Source organism: Hordeum vulgare, chromosome 4H, assembly GCF_904849725.1.
Source record: "Hordeum vulgare subsp. vulgare chromosome 4H, MorexV3_pseudomolecules_assembly, whole genome shotgun sequence".
Classification (NCBI taxonomy): domain Eukaryota; kingdom Viridiplantae; phylum Streptophyta; class Magnoliopsida; order Poales; family Poaceae; genus Hordeum; species Hordeum vulgare.
This window is the reverse complement of record NC_058521.1, coordinates 558,967,395-558,994,053: the sequence shown is the minus strand read 5'-3', so window position 1 is coordinate 558,994,053 and position 26,659 is coordinate 558,967,395. Positions and strand designations below refer to the sequence as shown.

Below are 26,659 nucleotides of genomic sequence, written 5' to 3'. Positions count from 1 at the left end.
TAAAAACTCTAAGGAAGCACCGTGCTGCTATTGGATATACTCTTAATGATCTTAAGGGTATTAGTTCCACTCTATGTCAGCACAAGATTAAAACCGATCCTGACTTTAAACCAGTTGTTGATCATCAAAGGAGATTAAATCCTAAGATGAAAGAGGTCGTTAGAAAAGAAATATTAAAGCTTCTCGAAGCAGGAATCATTTATCATGTTGCTCATAGTGATTGGGTAAGTCCAGTACATTGCGTACCTAAGAAGGGAGGTATCACCGTCGTTCCTAATGATAAGGATGAACTAATCCCACAAAGGATTATTACCGGCTATAGGATGGTGATAGACTTCCGGAAACTGAATAAGGCAACCAGGAAAGATCATTATCCTTTGTCGTTTATCAACCAAATGCTAGAAAGGCTATCAAAACACATACACTTCTGCTTTCTAGACGGTTATTCAGGATTCTCGCAAATACCTGTTGCACAATCTGATTAGGAGAAAACCACTTTCACCTGCCCCTTCGGTACCTTTGCTTACAGACGTATACCTTTTGGCTTATGCAATGCACCTGCCACCTTCCAAAGATGTATGATGGCTATATTCTCTGACTTTTGTGAAAAGATTGTCGAAGTTTTCATGGATGACTTCTCCGTTTACGGGTCTTCCTTTGATGATTGCCTCAGCAACCTTGATCGAGTCTTATAGAGATGCGAAGATACCAACCTCGTCTTGAACTGGGAGAAGTGCCACTTTATGGTTAATTAAGGTATCGTCTTAGGACACAAAATCTCTGAAAGAGGCATTGAAGTTGATAAGGCTAAGGTTTATGCAATTGAGAAAATGCCTTGCCCCACAGATATCAGAGGTATACGAAGTTTCCTAGGTCATGCTGGTTTCTATAGAAGGTTCATTAAAGACTTCTCTAAGATTTCTAGGCCTCTTACCAACCTCTTGCAGAAGGATGTACCTTTTGTCTTTGATGAGGATTGTGAGGAAGCTTTCGAAATACTTAAGAAGGCTTTGATAACCGCACCCATTGTTCAACCACCTGACTGGAACTTGCCCTTTGAAATCATGTGTGATGCTAGTGATTATGCTGTTGGTGTTGTTCTAGGACAGAGAGTTGACAAGAAGTTGAATGTTATTCACTACGCTAGTAAAACTCTAGACAGTGCCCAAAGAAACTATGCCACTACGAAAAAGGAGTTTTTAGCAGTCGTGTTTGCATGTGAAAAGTTCAGATCTTATATAGTTGACTCCAAAGTCACTATTCACTCTAATCATGCTGCTATTAAGTACCTTATGGAGAAGAAGGACGCTAAGCCTAGGCTGATCAGATGGGTTCTCGTGCTACAGGAATTTGATTTGCACGTGGTTGACCGAAAGGGTGCTGATAACCCTGTAGCAGATAACTTGTCTAGGCTAGAGAATCTCCTTGATGACCCACTACCTATTGATGACAGCTTTCCCGATGAGCAATTAAATGTCATCCGCACTTCACATAGTGCACCGTGGTATGCCGATTATGCAAACTATATCGTAGCCAAATACATACCACCCAGTTTCACCTATCAGCAAAAGAAGAAATTCTTATTTGATTTGAGACACTACTTTTGGGATGATACTCACCTTTATAAGGAAGGAGTAGATGGTGTCATTAGACGTTGTGTACCTGAACATGAACAGGGACAGATCTTGCAGAAGTGTCATTCCGAAGCCTACGGAGGACACCATGCTGGAGATAGAACTGCCCATAAGGTATTGCAATCAGGTTTCTATTGGCCCACTCTCTTCAAGGATGCGTGTAAGTTTGTCTTGCCTTGTGACGAATGCCAAAGAACAGGGAATATCAGTAAGCGTCAGGAAATGCCTATGAACTATTCACTTGTCATTGAACCATTTGATGTCTGGGCTTTGATTATATGGGACCCTTCCCGAGTTCCAATGGGTATACTCACATCTTAGTTGTGGTGGATTACGTCACTAAGTGGGTAGAAGCTATCCCCACTAAGAATGCTGATCACCACACCTCCATTAAGATGCTTAAAGAAGTCATTTTCCCAAGGTTTGGAGTCCCTAGATATTTGATGACTGATGGCGGTTCACACTTTATTCATGGTGTTTTCCGCAAGATGCTCGCTAAGTATGATGTCAACCATAGAGTTGCATCTCCTTACCATCCTCAGTCTAGTGGTCAAGTGGAGTTGAGTAATAGCGAGATCAAGTTGATCCTACAAAAGACCGTCAATAGATCTCGAAAGAATTGGTCTAGCAAACTTGATGATGCACTATGGGCTTATAGGACTGCTTATAAGAATCCCATGGGCATGTCACCGTATAAAATGGTTTACGGTAAGACCTGTCATTTACCTCTTGAGCTGGAACACAAAGTTTATTGGGCAATCAAAGAGCTCAACTTCGATTTCAAACCTACCGGTGAGAAGCGGTTGTTTGATATCAGCTCGTTAGATGAATGGAGGGCACAGACATATGAGAATGCCAATTTGTTCAAGGAAAAGGTTAAGAGATGGCACGACAAACGAATACAGAAACGAGAGTTCAATGTAGGTGATTATGTCTTGCTACAATTCTCGTTTGAGATTCTTTGCAGGCAAGCTTCTCTCTAAATGGGAAGGCCCCTATGTTATTGAGGAAGTATATCATTCTGGTGCCATCAAAATCAATAACACGGAAGGAAATTTTCCTAGAGTGGTAAATGGGCAAAGAATCAAGCATTACATCTCTGGTACTCGCATAAATGTTGAGACCAATATCATCAATGTCATAACTCCAGAGGAGTACATAAGGGATGTTTATCAGCCTATTTCAGACCCTGAAAACGAAGAGGTATCTGTTTCGGTAAGAAATTGGACTCCGACCCTTTCCCAATAGGAAATTTCCTCCGTTTTGGAATTTTTGGAAAATTGGAAAAATAAAAAGCAGTCTGCAGAGCGCACGAGGCGGCCACAAGCCCTGCCACCGCCCCCTACCCCCCTGGTGGCGGAGGGCAAGCTTGTGGGCACCTCGTGTGCCTCCCGGACTCTGCTTTCTTGCGGAGCACTCCTTCTGTTCCAGAAAAAATCAATATATACTCGCCCGAAGGTTTTGATCTCCGTATCGCGCAGTTCTCCTCTGTTTTCTTTTCGAGCTTGTTTCTGTGGCAGGTCTAGATCATCATGACTTCCCCAAACGTTCCTAAGGACAAGATCTTCGAGAAGGTTATCAATCCCTACCTCACGGAAGTGCTGAAACACCCTCAATCTATCAAAATGAGCGAGGGGATGTTGCACATCCATGATGTTGAGGGGCCTAAGAAGACCGGAAGTGTGGAGACGAGGCTCGAAGCAATGGAGCAACAAGTCTTCAAGTGCCAAGGGATGGTGGAGCATGGACTCAATGCCAACCACATGATGATCACGGAGTTAACTAGCAATCACAAGATGGATGCCATTGACATTGGGAAACACCTCTCCAGGCTCTATGACAGAGTTGATCAACTTCAGGGCCAGATCTATGACCTGCAGAACCAAAACTGTGAGTAAGAGTACAGATTTAAATCAATAAGGTTGGTTGCGGATTTGAGGATTCCGGCGACTCGTTCATCCTGCCATGATGGAGCATCTATGCCTTGGAATACGGAGGATCAGACTACTCCAACAAATCCACCACCATCACCACCGAAGGAAGACAACTAAGCATTGGTATGGGCAATCCCCTTGGCTTCTGCCAAGCTTGGGGGAGTTGCCCTGGTATCGTATCACCTTTATATCTTTTGCTTTTACCTTTGTTTTAGTTCTTTCCTTTTTAGTTTTTATTTCTTCTCTTAGAGGAATAAGTCTTTAGTGTTTAGTTTGAGTCTTTTGCTTTTGTCTCTCCCCCGATGTACTCGAGCTTACGAGCTATATAATAAAGAGTATCTTAGTCAAGGGCTTTGCTTTGTGCCATGATCAAAAGTATGAAAAGAACGATAGCATAAAAGATCATGAGACGATCTTATGGAAAGTGATAACTTCACTTATGACACGTATGATGATTGAAACTTGTTGGGAATAAATCAACATAGACCTCAGTCATTGTTGCAATTAATAAGAAGTAATAAGGAAAGAAAGGTTCACATGTAAATATATCATCTTAGACACTTGTTACAATTGTGAGCACTCACCAAACTATTACATGCCTAGGAATAGATGTTGGACAAGGAAGACAACATAATGAATTGTGTTTGCTTGGTTCCAAACAATGTTATATGATTAGAGATCCCTTAGCATGTGATGATTGCTTCCACCTCATATTAGCCAAAACTCCCGCACCAAGTAGAGATACTACTTGTGCATCCATAAACCTTCAACCCAGTTTTTCCATGAGAGTCCACCATACCTACCTATGGATTGAATAAGATCCTTCAAGTAAGTTGTCACGGTGCAAGCAATAAAAAAATTCTCTCTAATATGTATGATCTATTAGTGTGTGGAAAATAAGCTTTGTACGAACCTGTGATGAGGAAGACATAAAACGACAGATTGCATAATAAAGTTCTTTATCACAGGAGGCAATATAAAGTGGCGTTCCTCCGCACTAAGAGGACACGCATTCAAACCTCAAAAGCGCATGACAACCTCTGCTTCCCTCTGCGAAGGGCCTATCTTGTACCTTTACTTTTTGCCCTTGTAAGAGTCATGGTGATCTTCACCAAATTCCTATTTTACCTTTGTCTTGGCTACTGTCACACGCTTGGGAAAGATATATATTCATATATCAACTTGGAGTTGAGTACTTATGCTTTATTATTGTTGACTTTACCCTTGAGATAAATCGTTGGGAGGCAAAACTATAAGCCCCTATCTTCCTCTGTGTCCAGCTGAAACTTTGACACCATGAGTACCACGTGAGTTGTAACAATTGTGGAAAACAAAAGAGATGATTGAGTATGTGGGTTTGCCTTACAAGCTCTTATTTGACTCTTTCTGATGTTGTGGTAAATTGCAATTACTTCAATGACTTTGGACTGTTATTGGTTACTTCTCGGTAAGGTTTTTGCTTCATGCTTTGCTTTGTGAAGGAATTGTTACTTTCCCATAAGAATCTTTATGATGTATTGTTGTTCTATGTGTGATCATGATGCCCTCATGTCCGTAATATGTTTTATCGACACCTTCGTCCCTCAACATGTCGACATGTTTATGGAACTTGGTTTTCGCTTGAGGACAAGCGAGGTCTAAGCTTGGGGGAGTTGATACGTCCATTTTGCATCATGCTTTCATGTTGATATTTATTGCTTTATGGGCTGTTACATTACTTTGTGCTACCATATTTATGCCTTTTCTCTCTTATTTTACAAGGTTTATTTGAAGAGGGAGAATTCAGGCAGCTGGAATTCTGGACTAGAAAAGGAGCAAATCTTAGTCCACTATTCTGCACATCTCCAAATGCCCTGAAAAGTTACGTGGAATTTTTTGGGATTATATAAAAAATACTGGGCGAAAGAAGTACCAGAGGGGGGCCACCAGGGCGCCACAAGCCCTGCCACCGCCACCCCCCCCCTTCTGGCGGAGGGCAAGCTTGTGGGCTCCCCGACGGCCCACTAGTCCCCCTCTTTTGCTATATGAAGGGTTTTGGTCGAGAAAAAATCATATGGGAGCTTTTTCGTGGTTTCGCCGCCGCCACGAGGCGGAACTTGAGCAGATCCAATCTAGAGCTCCGGCAGGACGATCCTGTCGGAGAAACTTCCCTCCCGGAGGGGGAAATCGTCGCCATTGTCATCACCAACACTCCTCTTGTCGGAGGGCAGGCATCTTCGTCAACATCTTCATCAGCACCATCTCCTCTCCAATCTCTAGTTCATCTCTTGTAACCAATCTGCATCTCACGACTCCGATTGGTACTTTTAAGGTTACTAGTATTGTGGATTACTCTTTGTAGTTGATGCTAGTTGGATTACTTGGTGGAAGAGTTTATGTTCAGATCCTTGATGCTATTCATTACACCTCTGATCACGATTATGATTATGCTTTGTGAGTAGTTACTTTTGTTCCTGGGGACATGGGATAAGTTATGCTGATAATAGTCATGTGAATTTGATATTCGTTCGGTATTTTGATATGTTGTATGTTGTCTTTTCCTCTAGTGGTGTTATGTGAACGTCGACTACATAACACTTCACCATACTTGGGCCTAGAGGAAGGCATTAGGGAGTAGTAAGTAGATGATGGGTTGCTGGAGTGACAGAAGCTTTAACCCCAGTCTATGTGTTGCTTCGTAAGGGGCTGATTTGGATCCACTAGTTTAATGCTATGGTTAGACGTTGTCTTAATTCTTCTTTTGTAGTTGCAGATGCTTGCGAGAGAGGTTAATCATAAGTGGGATGCTTGTGCAAGTAAGGGCAGTACCCAAGCACCGGTCCACCCACATATCAAACTATCAAAGTAAAGAACGCGAATCATATGAACATGATGAAATTAGCATGACAGAAATTCCCGTGTGTCCTCGGGAGCGTTTTTCCTCCTATAAGACTTTGTTCAGGCTTGTCCCTTGCTACAAAAGGGATTGGGACACTTGCTGCATCGTTGCTACTACTTGTTACTTGTTACTTTTTGCTTGCTACGTTTCACCTCGCTACACAATCACTTGTTACCGCTACTTTCAGTGCTTGCAGTTATTACCTTGCTGAAATCCATTTATCAGAGCCTTTTGCTCCTCGCTGGGTTCGACACTCTTACTTATCGAAAGGACTACGATTGATCCCTTATACTTGTGGGTCATCATGCTCCAGGCCCTTCTTTAAAGGAAATTGAAATCTAATATTCCCTTCCTTCATATCGATGATAGCACCGATAGTCCTTAGGAAAGGTCTACCAAGAATGATAGGGCATGTAGGATTGCAATCAATATCAAGCACAATGAAATCCACGGGTACATAGTTCCTATTTGCAATAATAAGAACATCATTGATCCTTCCCATGGGTTTCTTGACAGTAGAATCCGCAAGATGCAAATTAAGAGAGCACTCCTCAATCTCATTAAAACCTAGAACATCACATAAAGATTTTGGAATCGCGGAAACACTAGCACCCAAATCACACAAAGCATTGCATTCATAGTTTTTGATCTTTATTTTGATAGTAGGTTCCCACTCATCATGAAGTTTTCTAGGAATAGAAACTTCCAACTCAAGTTTCTCTTCAAGAGATTTTATCATAGCATCGACGATATGATCGGTAAAGGCCTTGTTTTGGCTATAAGCGTGTGGAGAGTTTAGCATGGATTGCATCAAGGAAATGCATTCAATCAAGGAGCAATTATCATAATTGAATTCCTTGAAATCCAAAGTAGTAGTTTCATTACTACTCAAAGTTTTGATATCTTCTACTCCACTTTCAATGCTTTTAGCATCAAGATAGATAGACTCCGAATCATTGGGGCGTTTTTCAACCAAAGTGGATTCATATCCAGCCCCATCAACATTTAGGTTTGACACTAGAAAACAAGGATTCAATGGGAGTCACGCCAAGCACTTTACGATCTTCGTGATTCTCATCACAAATTTCAGGTTTAGCAGCCATTTTATTGACTAAGGTAACTTGTTTATCAGAAATCTGGACTACCAATTTTTCAAGACGAGCAAACTGAGAATTTAGCGCAAGGAATTCTTTGGCCATATCATCAACTTCTTTATTCGTAAAAGCCAAAAAAGAATTTTGCTCCCTTAGTTCTCTACGGAAGTAGCTATTATAATCAAATTGTGTAGACATGAAACCTTTAACACTAGTTTCAATCTCTTCCAACCTTGTGTAGTAAGCATCATACTCCTTTGGTTGGGCCATACAGGTCTTAGCAGGCAGACAAGCGCACAAGCGAACAGAAAACAAGCGAAAGAAAAGGGCGAACGAAAAAGGCAAAAAAAAATTGTAAATTTTTGTTTTTCAGAAGTGGGGAAGAGGAAAACGAGAGGCAAAAAGGTAAATGCAAGAGATGAGTTTGCGACACTTACTTGGATAAGCTTCACCTAGAATAATCCCCGGTGCCAGAAATTGACACGTTGACGGGAGACTATTCTTGACTTGATCCTCCCCGGCAACGGCGCCAAAAATTCTTCTTGCTACCTCTTGAGCTTGCGTTGGTTTTCCCTTGAAGAGGAAAGGGTGATGCAGCACAGTAGCAACAAGTATTTCCCTCAATTTGAGAACCAAGGTATCAATCCAGTAGGAGCATCAAGCCAAGTGTCCAGAGTACCTACGCAAACACAAACGAGCTTGCACCCAATGCTATAAAGGGGTTGTCAATCCCTTCAAGATTGATTGCAAAGTGAGATCTCAAGGCGGAAAGTGCAACAAAGTAAAAGTGTAAGGCTGAAAATATGATGTGAAGTAGACCCGGGGGCCATAGTGTTCACTAGAGGCTTCTCTTAAGATAGCAAATATTATGGTGGGTGAACGAATTACTGTCGAGCAATTGATAGAACCACGCAAATTCATGATGATATCTAAGTCAATGATCATACATATAGGCATCACGTCCGAGACAAGTAGACCGATACTTTCTGCATCTACTACTATTACTCCACACATCGACCGCTATTCAGCATGCATCTAGTGTATTGAGTTCATGACGAACAGAGTAACGCCTTAAGCAAGATGACATGATGTAGAGTGATAAATTCATGTAATAGATATAAATCCCATCTTTTTACCCTTGATGGCCACAACACGATGCGTGCCTCTCTACCCCTTCTGTCACTGGGTGAGGTCACCGCACGGTCTGAACCCAAAACCAAGCACTTCTCCCATTGCAAGAATCATAGATCAAGTAGGCCAAACAAACCCACAACTCAAAGAGAATTACAAGGATATGAAATCATGCATATAAGAGATCAAAATAAACTCAAATAAGATTCATAGATAATCTGATCATAAATCCACAATTCATCAGATCTCGACAAACACACCGCAAAAGAAGATTACATCGGATAGATCTCCATGAAGATCATGGAGAACTTTGTATTGAAGATCCAAGAGAGAGAAGAAGCCATCTAGCAACTAGCTATGGACCCGAAGGTCTATGGTGAACTACTCACACATCATCGGAGTGTCAATGGTGTTGATGAAGAAGCCCTCCGTGTCTGAATCCCCCCTCCGGCAGGGCACCAGAACGTGCCCCAGATGGGATCTTGCGGAGATAGAAGCTTGCGGCGGCGGAAAAGTATTTTCGTGGATCTCTCCCGTGGTTTTGGTATTTTCGGGGATTTATAGGTGGAAGAAGTAGGGCAGACGAGCCACAGGGGCCCCACAAGCCTGCTAGGCGCGCCCCTTGGCCGCGCCTAGGGGGCTTGTGCCCTCCCCTGGTGGACCTTGCCTTGGTTCTCAATTCCCCTACGTATCTTCTGTTCCGGAAAAAATATTTTCGGAAGTTTTATTCCGTTTGGACTCCGTTTAATATCCTCCTCTGAAAAGGGTCAAAAAACGAAAAAAAAACAGGAACTGACACTTGGCACTGAGTTAATAAGTTAGTCCCAAAAAAGATATAAAAGGCATACAAAACATCCAAAGTTTGACAAGATAATAGCATGGAACCATCAAAAATTATAGATACGTTGGATACGTATCAGAGACCCAATTTTGCCTCTCCTATTCGTGATCGCTATGGATATTCTCACCAAGCTAGTTCATAAAGCCATGGAGATAGGTGTGCTCAGTTTCGACAATGAAATTTCGGCGATCCAAAGACTTACGATCTACGCGGATGATGTCGCCATGTTCATCAAGCCTTCTACCCAGGATTTGGCATCGGTTTGCTCTATGCTTGAAGGTTTCGGAGAGGACTTGTGGATACGTATTAATTATCACAAATCGTCTGCCATTCTAATTTATGGGACGAAGAGGATAGGAAATGCATGGTTGAGATGCTGCATTGCACCATGGCACAGTTCCCATGCAAATACATTGGCCTCAGTTGGCGATCAGAGCCTTAACGAGGGCTGACTCTCAACCATTGCTCAACCAAATGAAGAGGTGTGTCCCGGCTTGGCAACGGGGCCTCATCCAGAGGTCGGGAAGTTTGGTGTTAGTGCAGTCCATCATCACCGCAAACCCTATTCACCACTTCATGGTAACAGATGCACCGGAGTGGGTGTTCGAGGACATCAACAAATGGGTGAGATCCTTCTTCTAGGCGGGCAAAGACAAGGTACACGATGGACAATGCCTAGTGCGATGGGACACTATCTGCAGGCCTAAGTGCATGGGCGGATTGGGCATCAAGAACCTGAAAGTGCAAGCTCTTGCACTAGAAGTTAGAAGGGAATGGTTAGCCTTAAAGAGGATGGACCGGCACTGACCATGGCAAGGGTTAGTGATGATTGAGGACAAGGATGCTAGGTTTGTGTTTGATACACTAGTAAGCATCGAGCTGGGATCAGGGGAGAGTATTGTTTTGGCAAGACAAATGGATCCACAACTACTTTGCGGCTCACATCGCCCCTCAGATTGTAGCCTCGGTGCAAACAATAGTGATAAACTCCCGCACTATCAGCATGCTTTGGAGAATGGTCACTAGCGGGACGATTGCAAAACCAAGAACTCCTTCACGTTTATGATGCAATGCATGCATCTAGTTTGGGCGATTGACATGGTGGCGAGACATCCGGACAGGCCTGCCACATTCTGCTGGCCATGCTCGACTACCGACGAGTACATGACCAAATCAGTCTACACCAACATGTGCTCTAACCTTCCATGATCACCCACGACGGACTGCACTTGGAAGAATTGGGCGCCACTCAAATGCAAGCTCTTCATTTGTCTTGCATTGCAATACAGAGTGTGCACTTTGGATCGACGAGCGAGGCATGGACTTCAGGATCAACCCTCGGGTTGCTATATTGTCTGCAAGCGGAGGATAACATCGAGCACATCCTAGTATGGTGCACTTACACACTGGAGGTATGCCACAAGATGTCTGACATACTTGGGCTCAACACCCATAGCCCCACGAACACCGACACGTTATGCGACTGGTGAGTGAGAAAGAGGGCTAACTTCACCGGTCATATCAAAAGAGGCTTCGACACTCTGGTCACCGCTATGGCACGGGCACTTTGAAAGCAGAGGAATGTCATAGTCTTCACCAAGCTAGACCATCAGAAACCTGCACAAACACTATCTTATATGGTGTTAGACGAGATTGCCGACTCGCGACACGCAGGAATGGGTGTTGGAGGATTACAATGTTTTGTGAGAAGTTAGCTTAGGTAGGTTAGGAGTTCTGTGGAGTTGTACTTAGCCGTCGAATGTTTGCATCCGGGTCGAGCTTCTTATAAATGTCTTTCTACTTTCTATAAAAATATGATACGTCATTGCATACTTTTGAAATAAATAAAAAAGATTTATGAAGTTATCGTAGGAGCTTCGTCGTTGACGGTAATGTCTCTTCCCACTTAATGTGCATCGTTGAAATAAATCAAAGAATAATGCGAGCACCATAACTTGAACCTTGGTGGAGTGAGGATACCACCATCCCTTTAACCATCCAATCACAGGTTGGTTCACTGCACACTCCATATTATATGAGTATCTCCGAGATATTAAGCAGACACAATATTTTGCATTGACAAAGGCATCTATATCTGGAACACTAGTGCGCGCATGAGGGCCGAGGTCTAGGACTTGAATCCTGATGGGCTGGTTCAACCAAAAAAGAGTAACCTCTAAATTATGATCAATTCGTCACTACGTACGAAGGCACATGTTTAAGTTGGGTTGTAAACGAATATCGTATATAATCAAATCATACCCCCATCCACTCCCAATTACACCCACTCCTCCCTCCGATAACAGAAATCGATACTACCGCGCATTACACCCACTCCTCCCTCCAACACTTTACCTGTGAGAGCAAGGACAATAGTAGAGCCGGCTGTCGGCTGTAAGCTCATGGCATATCATCTATAGCCTATCTTATAGCTAACTAAGCAAAAATATACTACTTTATTCCTTATAGCCAGCTGACTCTGCTTTATTGTACTTGTTCTCAGAGCATGGTTAATAGTATAGCCAACTGCTGACCATTAGCCATCTTATAGCTCACTTTATAGCTAGCTTGTACAATAGTTAACTGTAAAAGAGTACTATTTTTATCATATATGGCTCACCTTTCATTCTCACAAAGCACCTAGGAACACGTGCTAGAGCTAACTCTTCACGAAGAGTCTGTTTCCTTCTCTTTCATCCAATTCAGTAAAAATATAATATTGTAATTCTTACATCCTGCTGACTGTATCTTATTGTATTTGCTCTCAACGGACAGGTGTATTTAGTTTTTCGATGTGCATAGTTGCAAGCGCTGGCGGTAAAAAAAAAACATGAGTAGGCACGGCATGAATGAACGAACTACCTAAAAATGTCAAATGGTGTCGGTCTTTTGTTTGGCGGCACAAATGTGTCCGTATGGTAACATGTCCCGGTCATTCCTTTCGTGCTTCTGTTAGGAAAGATGTTCCTTCCCCCATTGGCTAGACAAAGTGAGAAACCGAAGATTTTTTTTTTCCTTGTTTTTGCTCCTTTCCGCACGGAAGCATCCTCCTTCCTTCACGTCCCCTGCAAAAGCGCCGCACAACGAAAAGCAAAGAAAAGAAAAAGAAATGGTTTCCGCTCGTTCATGGCTTCATTGTCAGACCCCTTCTTCTTCTTGTGATCCTTTTTTTCATCGACCTTGTGACCACACGCAGCGACCGATTTTGGATTTCACCGAGCCGACAGCACGAGCACTAGTGGACAGTAATGGCAGATACTACTGCTACCACGTGACACTACAGTCTTCTTCGCGCGACGTCCCAGGTCAGATCGACGAGGAACAAACAAACAAATACGCACATCTATAGCTTACATACTCCAACTCCAAGCCAAGCCAAGCCGACGGCCGGGTTTGGACTTGACTCACCGGAACCGGAGACGTTCACGTGGCGATGCCAACCGCCCGTAGCTAGCCTTTCCACCCACTGCATCTGCACATACACACACTACGGGAGCCCGAGCTCACCGGAGTAGTACGCTCGCGTGTCGCCGTGTGCCTCCATGGGTGCTCCGCGTGGCCCGCCCCATCCTTCCGCCGACCGTTTACACCTTTCCCCAAGCCCGAGCCCGTGCCCGTGCCCTCCCCTATTAAACCCAACTGCTTCCCTGCCAGTTCATTACTCTTCTCCTCGCTCCCCATTTTGAATCGACAGAGATCAGAGGTATTGTGGTGCAGCTAGCTAGGGCTAGGAGCGAGCAAGCAAGCAGATCCAGGAGGAGGGGAGCGGAGATGGCGGACTGGGGGCCGGTGGTGATCGCGACGGTGCTGTTCGTGCTGCTGACGCCGGGCCTGCTGTTCCAGCTGCCGGCGCAGGGCCGGATCGTGGCCTTCGGCAGCATGCACACCGGCGGCCTCGCCATCCTCGTCCACGCCGTCATCTACTTCGCCCTCATCACCATCTTCCTCATCGCCATCGGGGTCCACATCTACGCCGGCTGAAGAACCCCCCGCTCTTCTTCGCCAAACATCGCTTCTCCGGCTCCGCCATGCGCATGAAGCTGTATTTGGCTGATATTTACCGTTTTTATTGTACTGTGTAGTGAGTACTCTACCTACCTTGTATTGTCTTCTTCGTTTAGGTGAGGTGACCAGAGAGACAGATATGGTTTGTTGTTTACCTTGGATTTCGTTTGAGATTGCTGGCTGGCTGGCTGCCGTGCACTCTCTGTCTCTGCCTCTGTCTCTGGGATGAAAATTTATCCAGGATGGATGTTGTTGTTGCTGCAGTTGCCCTTGTGATTCCTCCCTTGAGTCAACCTTGGACGTGTTAATTTATCTACTCTATCTCGTATTCACGCTTGTTCTCCTTTATTTTTACTTTCTTCAAACCATATCTCCTTCTTCCTTAGAAAAAAGTTATTATGTGTTCCGAGTTATATGAATGAACGCACGGCACGGCATTAAGAATATAAGGCAAGAACAAAACCCATTCCAGCTCTCTTGCGTGCACTCTGCAGTTGTACTACTGAACTCCTCCCGGTTGAAGGGTACGTACTGATTGGTAGCAGCACAGGTTAACCCTCAGAATCTGCTGCCCGTTGCCTACACTAGTAGGTTTCGTCACCCCCTTTGCGCAGTTCGCGGATCCTACTAAGTCCTAGTACTAAACCTTCCAACTAATCCCCCTGATTTTCAGGGGTAAGTGGGTTTCATCCTCCTCTTAATCTAATCAATGATTACTAAGTCAGACTATTCCGTAAACTTACGTAAACATTTACGTAGATGTAGCATTACTCTTTCATCTGAGTGGGTCATGCTCGCCCCGGCTCCCCTGCCGCATAAGCTGCGTTGGACCGAATCGGCTCATGTGATGTGCTCCCACCGACCGGATCCCCTTTGCTTCCATGGCCCGTCAGCAACTTGGGCGCACCCATGCGATTAAAGCAGCTTCGTATCGGATTCTACTACTAGTACGTTGCAAAGTCACTTCCAAGTTCGAACCGACACACGCTGACAGTTCAAATCGGACTCCCACTGGAAAGTCAGTTCAAATCGGACTCCCACTGGAAAGTCAGTTCAAACCAACCGGACAAACTAGTCAGGTTAAGGCGACTGCACGTCTACATATATGTATGTAAAACAAAACAAATACTACGAGGAAAGTAAGTAATACTACAAGACGACGATCGATCCGATGATGCAGCCGGGCGAGGAAAGTGTTACCGGAGACGCGACTCTGGACGCCCAAGACATGGTAACGGAGATCCTGCTGAGGCTACCGCCCGTCTCCGTGCTCCGCTGCCGGGCCGTGTGCAAGGCGTGGCACCGCATCGCCACCGACCCCTCGTTCCTCGCCGCCCACGCCGACAGGCGTCCCGCCCAGCTGCTCGTCGGATCAAAAAGCAAACCATCTTTTTTAGACACCATCCCGCTCTCTCTGCAACTGCAAGTCGACGACTTGAGCCAACTCCACTGCCCCAAGCAATGTGAGGTCAGCGACCTGCTGGGTTGCTGCGACGGGCTCCTGCTGTTCCAGGAATCCCTTCATCGCAGTTTTTGCGGCTCCGTTTTGTTCGTGTGCAACCCGGTGACCAGGCAGGCGGCTAGGTTGGACTTGAGGCCGCCTTCTTGCCCCGGCTTCATCAGGCTGTGCGGCTTCTACCGCCACGCCCCGTCCGGCGAGCTCCGGCTCCTCGTCCTCGCCAATGAACCACAGCCAGCTGGGTCGGCGGCGCACTACGTCTACTCGCTCGCCGCCGACGACGCCGACGCCAGCAAACAACATCCTCGCCGTCTCGGACCAGTGGCCGACGGTCTAGACCTAGCCCTAGACCAGTTCGCCTATTTCATCAACCACTATGCCCACCATAGGGGCAAAATTCACTGGACGATCCATCCTCTGGCCAGGAGGACCCAGAAGATCCTGGCGTTCGACACGGTGTCCGAGGATTTCCGGCTCATGTCGCGCCCGGCGGATCACTGCTGCAACGAATATCTCTGCCTCCTGGAGCTGGACGGTAGGCTAGCCGTGACGGCCCCTGGACTCCATGGAGGTTCCACGGAGCTCTGGGTGCTCGAGGACTACGACGACGACCAGAGCTGGTCACACCGCTTCCGGATCGTCCTGCCGCCGCGGTTTTCTCGACCAGATTGGTGTACGGCCACCGGCGTGCCCAACGTCGTTTTTGTGTCAAGGTACCCGACGCTCTACCATCTTACCGACAAGAGGATCGTAAAGGAGATACAACTTGAAAATGACAAATCGGTTTACTGCTATATTTTCAAGGATAGCCTTGTGCCACACGCCTTCTTGAACCCCTATTAAGTTTCCGCATTAAATTCACGCCACGAATCGATGGTGTACTCAACTCACATGGATGTAATTTGCCTTCACTTATACTCGATCAACATGCATGTACTCTTCCTTCATTTCTTAAGGAAAATAAATCTTTCATTTTCTTACTCTTTCAGCATACGCGAGATCAGGTATACTAGTGCATACCATCGCAAAAAGAAAATATATATACTAGTGCATGTTTTGCGCGAAAAAAGAGGTAACTAGTCCATTGGAAACTCTTCGTTTGTCAAAAGAAAAAACATTGGAAACTCTTCATCATTATTTGAAGAGCTACATACATATGTTTGCGATTGTTGTAATCAACAAATGTCTGCCCTCTTTTTTCTCTTTTTTTTTAGGATTCAATGTACCATGTTAATTATTTGATATTCCTATTCCTAGTTTGTATAGTCAACCTTTTTTTTAACAAGGCTTCTACCCCTTTCCATTACTTTGACATAACAAAAATATATCGTTCAGGGAACCTTTTAAAAAGGAAACAAAAAGGGAAAAAAAACGAGTTCAAAGCATCGATGGAAAACCCGTCATCGTGCAACTCACCGTGTGGCGAAAACCAGCAACACCTACTCACTAACTACTAACTGAACTAGATAGGGACAAGGGCAAGTCCAAAAGAAAAGCATTCCAAAAGTATACAGACTCACAAACTGAGTCACAAAGCAAAGCTTGCGCAGGAGCAAGACAACCATTCCACTTTTGCAAACAGCGGCAGCAGATCATGTAGCAAACATCTCAGTCGACCTTCATCCCAACAGGTGCAACCCAAATCCTCATCAAGCTTGTCGCAGCAGTCTTGAGCATCTTTGTTCCATGTTCCATGGTCTCTCGGTCCTCTCCAACAAATAAACCTGCCCAATTCGAGAGGGGACCATATGCAGAGACTACCACATCAAAAGGAGTCATCAACTTTTTGTTCACAAAGATGGCCCTGTTACGACAATTCCACGTAGCCCAGCATATCGCTGCAAGGCCGAAAGTGTAGAATCTCACATCATCAGGTAAGAAAATATAGCACCCTGAAAAATATTGCCAAATGTTGTTCGGATCCAAATCAGTCCCAAAAACACATCCCACTGTCCTCCAAACGACTCTAGCAACAGGACACGTAAAGAAAAGATGTGAGGTTTTTCTGTCAGGACAGGAAAAACATTTAGGAGCTCCCATCCACTTACGTCTAGTCATAACATCTCTGGTTACAACAACATCTTGAAACAACTGCCACGGGAAATTTTGAAGTTGTAATTAGGACAAAAAAATGAGCCCAGTTGCGAATAAAGGATGAACTTGTAATTGAGACAAAAAATATATCAAAAAATCAACCATGTTTGGCAATGGATATACAACTAACACAACATTTTCATGAAAAGGAGACAAAATAGTTCTTAAGTGAAAATGCTTCATAAATTTAAAATAAATAAATGAAAAATAAAAATGGAGAAACAAAGAGGAGGTATTGCTCGGGTGTTTTTAACAGGGTGCGTAGACTAGTAGAGAAGAAAAACAGAAAAATGTGGCCACGTTACCCCATCTCTACTATAAAAAGTACGAGAGGGCAGATCCAAATTACAATCTAAACCGTCTAGTCAGAGATCTAAAGGTTTAAATTAAACGTTAACGAAATTGAAGGGCTAAAGAAAAATTGATAAAAAAAACCTCCCACTTCCCCTCTCTCTCTCCACTCCTCCTGAACCGCCCGTTGAACCCGGATGGCCGCACGCCCATCCCCACATACAAGGCTCTACCATCCAACTGAGAGATCCCCGCCTCCCACTTCCGAACTGCCCAAGTGCCCAGCCACACCCTCACGGAAGCCTTCCCTGTCGTTCTCGTCGCGTTTAAGAAAAATGTCTATGAATCCGCGTGAAGAAACCATCATTGACACAACCCTTATTGCTTTGATATTATTATATTGTGTCGATTTCTTGGCTGCAGATTCAATAATTGTACTTAATGAATATTCTGGTTTTTCTAGAAAGATAAGGCTGGTCATAGTGGTAGTAACTAAGTTAGTATCATGTACTTGGGACTAGTAAACATGTTGATGTGACAGACAATTAAGAAGAGAGAGAGGGTTAGGTAGTATATGTCATGCATGTCAATAAATAAAATCATCTATGATACTACTTTATGATACTATGCACTATGAAGGTAGTATCATACAATAGTATCATATGCATGATACTACTATATGATACTTCCTCCGTTCCTAAATATAAGTCTTTAAAGATATTTCACAAGAGTCTACATACGGAGCAAAATGAATGAATCTACACTCTATAGTATGTCTATATACATCCGTATGTAGTCCACTAATGATACCTTTTTAAAGATTTATATTTAGAAACGGAGGGAGTACTCCTCACTATAAGAGCATCTCTAGTAGAGCCCTCAAACCCTCAAACCCTTAAAAATAACCGCTTTTTTATAGTTTTCATCGGAAAAACGGCGTATACTAGAACCCTGAAACCCTTAAACCCGTAAAAAAAATTAGAGGTCCAACCCTCAAACCCCTTCCCAGCCTGTAGAAGTGAGGGTTGGGAGGGAAAACTGCCCCCAACCTGCACTCATTTTCCCACCTCGCGCGGGAGGCAGTTGGTTCCCCCGCGCGGGAGGAATCCGCCTCAGCCGCCGCCGCCCCGCCGCCCCTTCGCGCCCCGGCCGTCGCCCCGCCGCCCCTCCGCCCCTTCGCGCCCCGGCCGTCGCCCCGCCGCCCCTCCGCGCCCCGCCGCCCTCCGCATCTCGGCCGCCGCCCCCCGCGCTCCGGCCACCGCCCCGGCCGTCGCCCCTCCGCGCCCCGCCGCCCTCCGCATCTCGGCCGCCGCCCTCCGCGCCCCGACCGCCGCCCCGCCGGCCCACCGCGCCCCGGCCGCCACCCCTCCGCTCCTCGGCCGCGTCCCTGCCCCGCCCCGGACGCCGCCCGCCCGCGCCCCGCCTCGGCCGTCCGTCCCCGCCCCGCCCCGGTGAGATTTTTTTTAACTTTTTAAGTTTTTAATTTTTGCTTCATTGACACTAATTGTAGCCACTTGGTATGTAGATGGACTCGTTGTCGGATTCGTCGGATTGGTCGTCATCCGACGATCATTGATGAGTTGTTGCAAGACGATTATTGTTTTATGTCAAATGTGATTGAATTTGTGATATGGCATATGATGAAATGTGTGATATACGAAATGACAGTTTTAAGGGTTGGGGTTGGGGCAAAGACTAAACCCTCAAACCCAACCCTTATAACGGAATATTATAATGACAGTTCTAGTCTTTGCCCATGTGTTTTTAACCCTTAAAAGTGTCAAAAATAGGCAATTCTCAACCCTTTTAAGTGTTTGAAGGTTTTACTAGAGATGCTTTGCCAGGCTAAAAGCGAGATCCCGTCGTTGGCTCGTCCTCCTAGCTCTTTGTCCCTCCTTCCTCTCGTCGCCACTAGAGATCAATGGTCGGGTTAAGCCCTGGCACGGGTCGATGAAGGCGGTGGCTGGGAGGTCTCTTCTCCGGTATCCTTTGGCAGCGAGATGTGAGCTACGAGTGATGAATTTACGACGGACGGTATGTTTTCGGTCGGACCCATGGTCCCTGGCGGCGAGGTATGCGGGCAGCATCGTTGTCCTTCTGTGTCCCATCGATCGATGCAGTCGTCCGCTCAGATGTGCGGATTGGAGTTTCCCTCTTGCCGACCCAAGATGGTCGCAAAGAGCCTTGGTGGTGGTGCAGCTAGGAAGAGGACTCCCAAAACCGGAAGGCTTTCGACTCGTTCGTCACTCTGACTTTGCAGGAGCCTTTGGAAGAAGCAACGAAATGCGCGGGTGTTTGTGTCATGGGAGCATTGTTAATGTAACGGATCATGGGGTGCTTATCCTTGATGAGCTAAAGCTTTGGGATCTATCAAGGGTAGTGGAGTAGCTGTTTTCTGTGAGTACTAGAGTTTGTTAGAAGAGGGTTTCATCGGGTGGGCTCTTCACCGGCTTGTGGTGCTAGCCTAAATAATCTCTATTCTTGTATTTATATCTCTATTTTATGTTCTATAAAGCTATCGTCACAGTTTGCATACTCGTAAGAAAAATAGCATAACAATTTTAAATTGACATTTAGGAGATGTGTTGGCTATGGAGGGATGGCTAAATGGGGATTTTTTTCACTGTTTTGATCCTTAGGGCGTAAGTTGATCACGTAATGAACTCGGTTCGAAAGTATTTCACGTACTAAAAGGTTGAGGGAGGAGGGAGATCGAAGGGGGGGATGGTGAGGAGGAGGGAGAGCTTTTTCGGGCTAAGAAGAACAAGAGGAGAGGAGAAATGATGGTTGGTGGGCGAGGGGGTCGGGGTGGCAGAATATAAAGGTAAGGAACGTCATAGGTCCTGGCGTTTCACATCATGCCTGCAACGCCAGCCCCCTTGGCGTTTCTGCGAAGGCCCGCAACGTCCAGTAGACTGACGTTGCACACGAGGCCCGCAACGTCCAGTAGACTGGCGTTTCATAACAGGGCTGCAGCACCACGGTGCCTGGCGTTTCCAAAAGGGTCAAAACGTGAAATACTTTCGAACCGAGTTCATTACGTGATCAACTTACGCCCTAAGGATCAAAACAGTAAAAAAATCCGCTAAATGGGAACAACTGGTTGCTTTGGTTAAAGCTTATCCCATCAAGCCTGAACCTGATAGTCCTATTTGGACTTTGGAAATAAAGGGGGTGTACTCTGTTAAAAAATTTATAGCAAGATTAGTTTTGAGGCTGTGGTCCCTACTATGGGGATTAAGCTATGGAAAATTCTATGCCCATAAAAGATTCATGTTTTCCTTTGGCTTTGCATCTATAACAAAATTCTTACCACGGATAATCTGGCTAAAAATAAGGAATTGGCTGATGCAACTTGTCCTTTTTGTGGTGAGAATGAATTTGTCCAATATTTAATGTTTGACTGTGTGGTGGCTAGTCATGTTTGGTGCTTTGTGGCTGAATGCTTCAGAATTGATATTATTACCAATTTTAATGATGTTATCGTATTCTTGCACTCTGAGAAGAAAAATTATGTCATTAATATGGTATATTGCTGCCTCCTTGTGGAGTATATGGAAACGGAGAAATGACTTTTGCTTCCAGGGGCGCAAGTGGAAAAATGTGAACTGCGTCCTTGCCAAACTCACTGCATGTTTGCAACAATGGAAGGCTCTATGCGTCGATTCTCAAGCTGCTCTACTGCTATTCTGCTAAGGTGCATCCGGTTGCTGGACAAGAGAAGGGGGGAGGTCCTGAGAATCGCGTGGAAATGGATTGGGAATTCTAGTAGTAGTCTGTCATGCAGCAATTTGGCTCTTTGTAATATCTAGCAAAAAGTATGTTGGAGTTGAGTCTTTTTTTCTCTTGTTGTTGGTTTATCTCCCTAGTTAACTAGGGCATAACTTTTATGTTGTCTTGGATACACTTTTAGCCTGGGTTGCTTTGCCTCATTTCTAATAAAAGTGGGGCAGGAAAACCCCTTTCTATTCAGAAAAATTAGCATAACAACTTTGGCTCTAGACCGGTCATGGCGAGAGTATTTTTTTTATGAAAAGCATCAGATCTATTGTAAAAACTCATCCAAAGTACAAAGCACCTCAGACATACCAAAAATTACATCAAGATTTTGGGACCACCGAACAAGCAGTATTGACGTCAGAACGAGCCATCCATCCACGTGTCACTATCACCGCGTCCCTACGGAAGCCGATTTGACCTTGACGACGACAGACAAGAAGTCTTCGCCCACGTGCCTATAAGGACATGTGCCTTGTCGCCGTAGTCATCGTTATTGTTCACTTAAATAGATCTAACGCACATGACATCTCTTCACATGACGAGAAACCCTAACCTCACCGACAACGAAGCTCCGACTATGTCCATATAGACGAATTCAAGGAGGATCGAAGCTCGGATGACCAACTCGAAGAAGAAGTGCCACCATTCACTCGAGCACCTCTTCTACCATGACTAAAAACCCTAACCGAAACTACTAACGAGGCACTGGATTTCCCTCCCCGTCATCGGCCGTCGAAACAACATGCAGAAGGTACGCGAATTCACGTACTCGTTGATGAAGTTTTTAGGAAGAGTTTGCCCTAGTTGTGTGAGGTTAGGGAAGGAAAACAGTATCATTAGAGCATCTCCAAGAGCCGCGCCAGATAAGCACCACGCTAGAAAAATTGTTTCTTTTTGCGCGCGTACACGCTTCGGGCGCTCCAACGAAGGTGCAATAACCGTGCGCGCGGTATAAGTGGTTCATCGCACGGGATGAAACGACATCGCGCGTCGCTTATTTCGTGCGCCCGCTCCCGTGCTTTGCACACTCGAGTGCTCGCGCCGCACCCTTTTCGATCGTGTAGCTTTCTCCACGCCCGCGCCCTGCTAGGGAATTCGCCCGATGGACGGCCACGCCGACATCCCCCTCACCCCTCCCTACGCCCGATGTGTGGCTTCGGAGCTACAGTGAGAGGCATGGGAGGCATGGGTGGATTCGGAGCTACCATGGGAGGCATGAGAGGAATGAGTTTTGCGTCTTTCATGGGAGGCATGGGAGCACCTCCGGGTGACATGGGTGGACGCATGTCTTTCGGTGTGTCTCACATACCTTCGCATGATGTCGTTGAAGATCTTGTCGACACCTTCCGAGCTCCCCGTGATGACTGCGCGTGACGATGAAGAAGAGGAGGAAGAAAGGTCTTCGGATGAGGAAGAAGAATCGGAGGAAAAGGAGGACAAAGATGAGGAGGATGTGGCATGATTGTTGATGTGCCATTTGTTTGTGTGAACTTTTATGTCATGAACTTGGTTGAGTGATTTTGAACTTGGTTGGATGATGATGTGATGTGGCATGATTTCGAACTTTTATGTCATGATGAACCTGATTGGATGATTTTAAACTACACTATGTCATGTTTTGATGTTTGAAACATCACCATGTTGTCAAAAATAAACATATTGAAAGTGTCGGCTGCTCGCGCGTGTTGTAGCTTAACGCGCCTGCTCAAGCGACTCGCGCGTGCTATTTTTTATGGCTGCCGCTGAAGCCAATGCTCTCCGACGCGCTAAAAATCGCTATTTCAGCGCGTCAAACTTCTCTTAGTTTGCGGGGCGGTTGTGTGGCAGTTGGAGATGCTCTTACAAGTTTACTCCACCTCACTACACCTCATGTACATACATGCAAATCGAGTTAGCTCGAAGTATATCCGGGCATGAGCAGCCCGAGCCGGCGACCCGGCCCGAAAAACCCAGGCCGGGCTTTGTGTTCGGACCGGGCTCGGACTTGAAAATCGGTCCGAAAAGCAGATCGGGTCGGGTTAGGGCTTGCAAAAAACGATGATTTACATGAAGGCCCGACCAAAATTCACTTTTTATGTCCATTCGGACTGGACTCGGACCTAATTTTACGTTTTTTTGACCAGGCCAGGCCGGTTTCGGGCTTGAGATTTTCAGTTCGCGTTTTGTAAAGCCCGGTCCGGCCCGGAATATGCCCGGGTTTAGCTGGAAGACGTCCACCGCCGCTGACCGGCCGGCCGTTGCAAGTGCGAAGAGCCCTACAGCTCCGTGCGCGGTTATTAAAGACGAACGAGCAAGCAGGCCAAACCACACCACACCGGGGCCTATCTATCATCATGTTGCCGTCTCATGTGTGTGCTCCGGCCATCCAGCTAAGGCAGCAAGCAGTACAGCACAGTACAGTACAGTACCGGACAGTAGCGGTAGTCTCCGGTTACGCGTTGTCGCCGTCACCCTCGCAAGGCAGGCACCACTCCAAATCCAGATGTGTCATCTGCATTACACGCCATGATCTGTAGTTCCCGCGGCAGCTACGTACCACCAGCTCCGGATGATTAGGGCGAGGCGAGTACCGACGCCGTATTCAGGTTCAGGTTCGGTGGGCGTGGATGGACGCGCGGTGAACAGGGAGGGGTGGGGGCGGATGCACCGTTGTCACAGGGGCAACGAAATACTACTTGGATTTTCCTTGTGGCCCGCCATGGCCAATTAAAACCCAAACAGTGATCGCACGAACAAGATCCAGAAAATCCAGCACATGTGAGCTCTCCTTCTTTTGGCCTCAGGCCGACAGGTGATGGCCGCACAAAATGTGAAAAACCCAAACCTGTTGTCCGTACGGAACATGCACACGACACAAGCATCTGATCTGCGGTATAAAAATCGACGCGTTATCATCCTTATATATTATTATGGGTCTGTTTGGTTGGAGACTAATTTTGTCAAGTCAAAGTGTGGCAAACCATCAAAGTGTGGCAAACCATAAAGTGTAGCTGAAAAAACAAATGCCAAACTTTAACAAAAATTGGCAAAAAATTTGACTCTATGACAAATGGGTCATAGAAACAATAAAGTGTGGCAAACCAAAGTATGGCAAAAATCAAACATATGCCAACTAAACTGTGGCTGCCAAATTTTGCCTTGGCAAAGTGTGGCTGAGAACCAAACAGACCCTATATTCCCGCAGCTCGTGGGTTTTGGGTCTTTTAATGTCCGTCTTGGCAATGTGCAGCAAACATATACTCCCTCTGTAACTAATATAAGAGTGTTTAGATCACTACTTTAATGATCTAAACATCTTATATTAGTTACGGAGGGAGTACTACTATAAACGATTTTGCTAAAACTCATTTAGCTGAGAAGTCTTTTGATCTTATTCGTTTTTTAACCCTAGGATCCAATTACATTCAGATTTGTGTTTTGTAGAAGTGGCGAATCGTCTAACAATGAGGTTGTCGGTCTATTCGGCTCGCTACACTTTTTTTCCGTGATAGGTTTTTGCCCGCTAGACTTGTGTGGGCTTATGATGGTTAGGTTAGTTCTTTTTTCTTTTTATACTAGGCTACAGCGAAGAAGCAACTTTTTTTTTCTGCATTTTGGTTTTCTTTGTTGTTTCATTTTCTATCCATTAATCCTATTTAATTTTCTATTTTACCTTTCTTTTTTCAATATTTTCTATTTATTTTGTTTTCATTGTTTCGTTGGAAGAGAACATTTAAAGATTTTTTTTAACTAACTTTTCCTCAAATGAAATTTGGTTAATTTTTTAAACGTACTAGAAAATATATTTTTTATACTTATATTTTGTGTTTTCATATTTTCTCTCTCATTAGGCAATGCCACAGCGAGGGTTATCGGGCTAGTTGCATGTCTAACATTAAACATGCAACTTTAAACATTATAACTCAGCTGCAATTGCATTGGATGCAAAGAGACTGCAACTGGGTCGGGACGGGGGTTGTCGGACCAGTTGCATGTTCACTATTAGACATGCGACTTCAAGCATTGGAACCCGACTGCAATTGCACTAGGTGCAAAGAGACTGCAACTGGATTTGGGACGGGGTTGTCAGACCAGTTGCATATGCACCATTAGACATGCAACTTCAAGCATTGGAACCCGACTGCAATTGCACTAGGTGTAAAGAGACTACAACTGGGTTCGGGACGGGGGTTGTCAGACCAGTTGCATGTGCGTCGGTAGACATGCAACTTTAAGAATTAAAACCTTGTTGCAATTGCACTCCATGTGAAGAGACTGGAACTGGATTCGGGACGGGGGTTATCAAACCAGTTGCATGTGCACTAGTAGACATGCAAATGCAAAAAAAAAAAAAATACACAAGCAGCAGTGAACGTGCATCGTATATCCTAGTTGACATGTGTACAAGATTTGCGTGTAAGCATTTCCTTCTTTTTTCTTGAATACTTCATCCATGCAAATGTAGAAAAAAAACAAGACACATAGGAGTATATAGCTACGTAGTAAAAATAAGCCCAACCCAACCAACATAACACAAAAAAAGAAGCACAAGGAAAAAACAATAGCATGTCATAGGAAATGAAAAGAAAAAAAATGAATGAGACCAAATTATATCTCATCTAAATAAGTTCTAACAGAGAGATTGGACTTAGAGGGTAAGAGCAACTTCAATGGGGCGGCCAATTTCGTCCGCCGCCGTCCGTTTGGGTCGGCGCGGACACAAAAGTCGGCCCAACGCGCCGACCCAAACGGACGCGTGTCGGTTTGGCGTCCGTCTGGCGACCCATTCCCGGCCCAATTTTGAACCGGATTTGCTTCGGCGCGGACACGAGACGGACGCGCGCGCGCCTACTCCTTTTTCCGGGCTCGTCGGTCGGTGGCATCCACCACCATTTTCCCCCCATTTCGCCCAAAAACCCTCCCGCCCGTGCGCGCCCTCGCCCCACGCCCGCCATGGACGACGACCTCGATCTCGATGCCGCCGGCGGCCTCGCCTCCCTCGCCTCGTCCGACAAAGGCAAGCCTCGCGCCCCCCGAAAGGCCGTCGCACGCGAAGCCGAAGAAGTTGCTGACGCCCGAACAGCGGGCAAAGGAGTCGGGCAAGAGGAAGGACCGGGGTGGAGATCATGAAGGTGGATCTCAACACCGTGTCGCCAAGAAAGAGGTCCTGTTCGAGAAGATGCAGGCCGACATGCTCAAGTTCGACGACGAGTGCTCTATGGCGGCGAGCGCCATCTTTTTTGGATGCCGGTAGGTGTGCTGGCATGACCACGGGGGCCGCGATGGCGTGGTCGAACTGAAGTTCCACCCTTTTTGTGTGCCGACTCCTCGCCAGCATGAACTGTGGTGTTATCTTTTTAAAGCCGGCATTGTATGTCGGCACTGGCATGGTGCCGGCATGAGACATGGCCGCTGGCATGATCGGAAGCGAGTCTTTTTTTAATGTTGATTGCGGACATGAAATAGATCGACGCGTTGGACGCACTGCACTGCCGACTTAAATCTAAAACAGGGCGGACATTGGACGGGCGATGGAAAA

The 26,659-nt window shown here is 45.7% G+C and overlaps 2 protein-coding genes across 2 annotated transcripts; both read left to right on the top strand.

Annotated features, from left to right (window-relative positions):
• Positions 1-13,016: 13,016 nt before the first annotated feature.
• Positions 13,017-13,780, top strand: LOC123447013. The gene has a single exon (XM_045123567.1). It carries the CDS (start codon positions 13,284-13,286, stop codon positions 13,491-13,493), a length of 210 nt encoding a protein of 69 aa, XP_044979502.1. The 5' UTR covers positions 13,017-13,283; the 3' UTR covers positions 13,494-13,780.
• A 1,160-nt stretch (positions 13,781-14,940) lies between these two features.
• LOC123447012 lies at positions 14,941-15,948 on the top strand. Its single transcript, XM_045123566.1, has one exon. It carries the CDS (start codon positions 15,454-15,456, stop codon positions 15,817-15,819), a length of 366 nt encoding a protein of 121 aa, XP_044979501.1. The 5' UTR covers positions 14,941-15,453; the 3' UTR covers positions 15,820-15,948.
• The last annotated feature ends 10,711 nt before the right edge of the window (positions 15,949-26,659 follow it).

Excerpts from the sequence above, each read along its gene's own strand:
- LOC123447012 (XM_045123566.1), top strand. The coding sequence starts at position 15,454 with ATGTCGCGCCCGGCGGATCACTGCTGCAACGAATATCTCTGCCTCCTG.
- LOC123447013 (XM_045123567.1), top strand. The coding sequence starts at position 13,284 with ATGGCGGACTGGGGGCCGGTGGTGATCGCGACGGTGCTGTTCGTGCTG.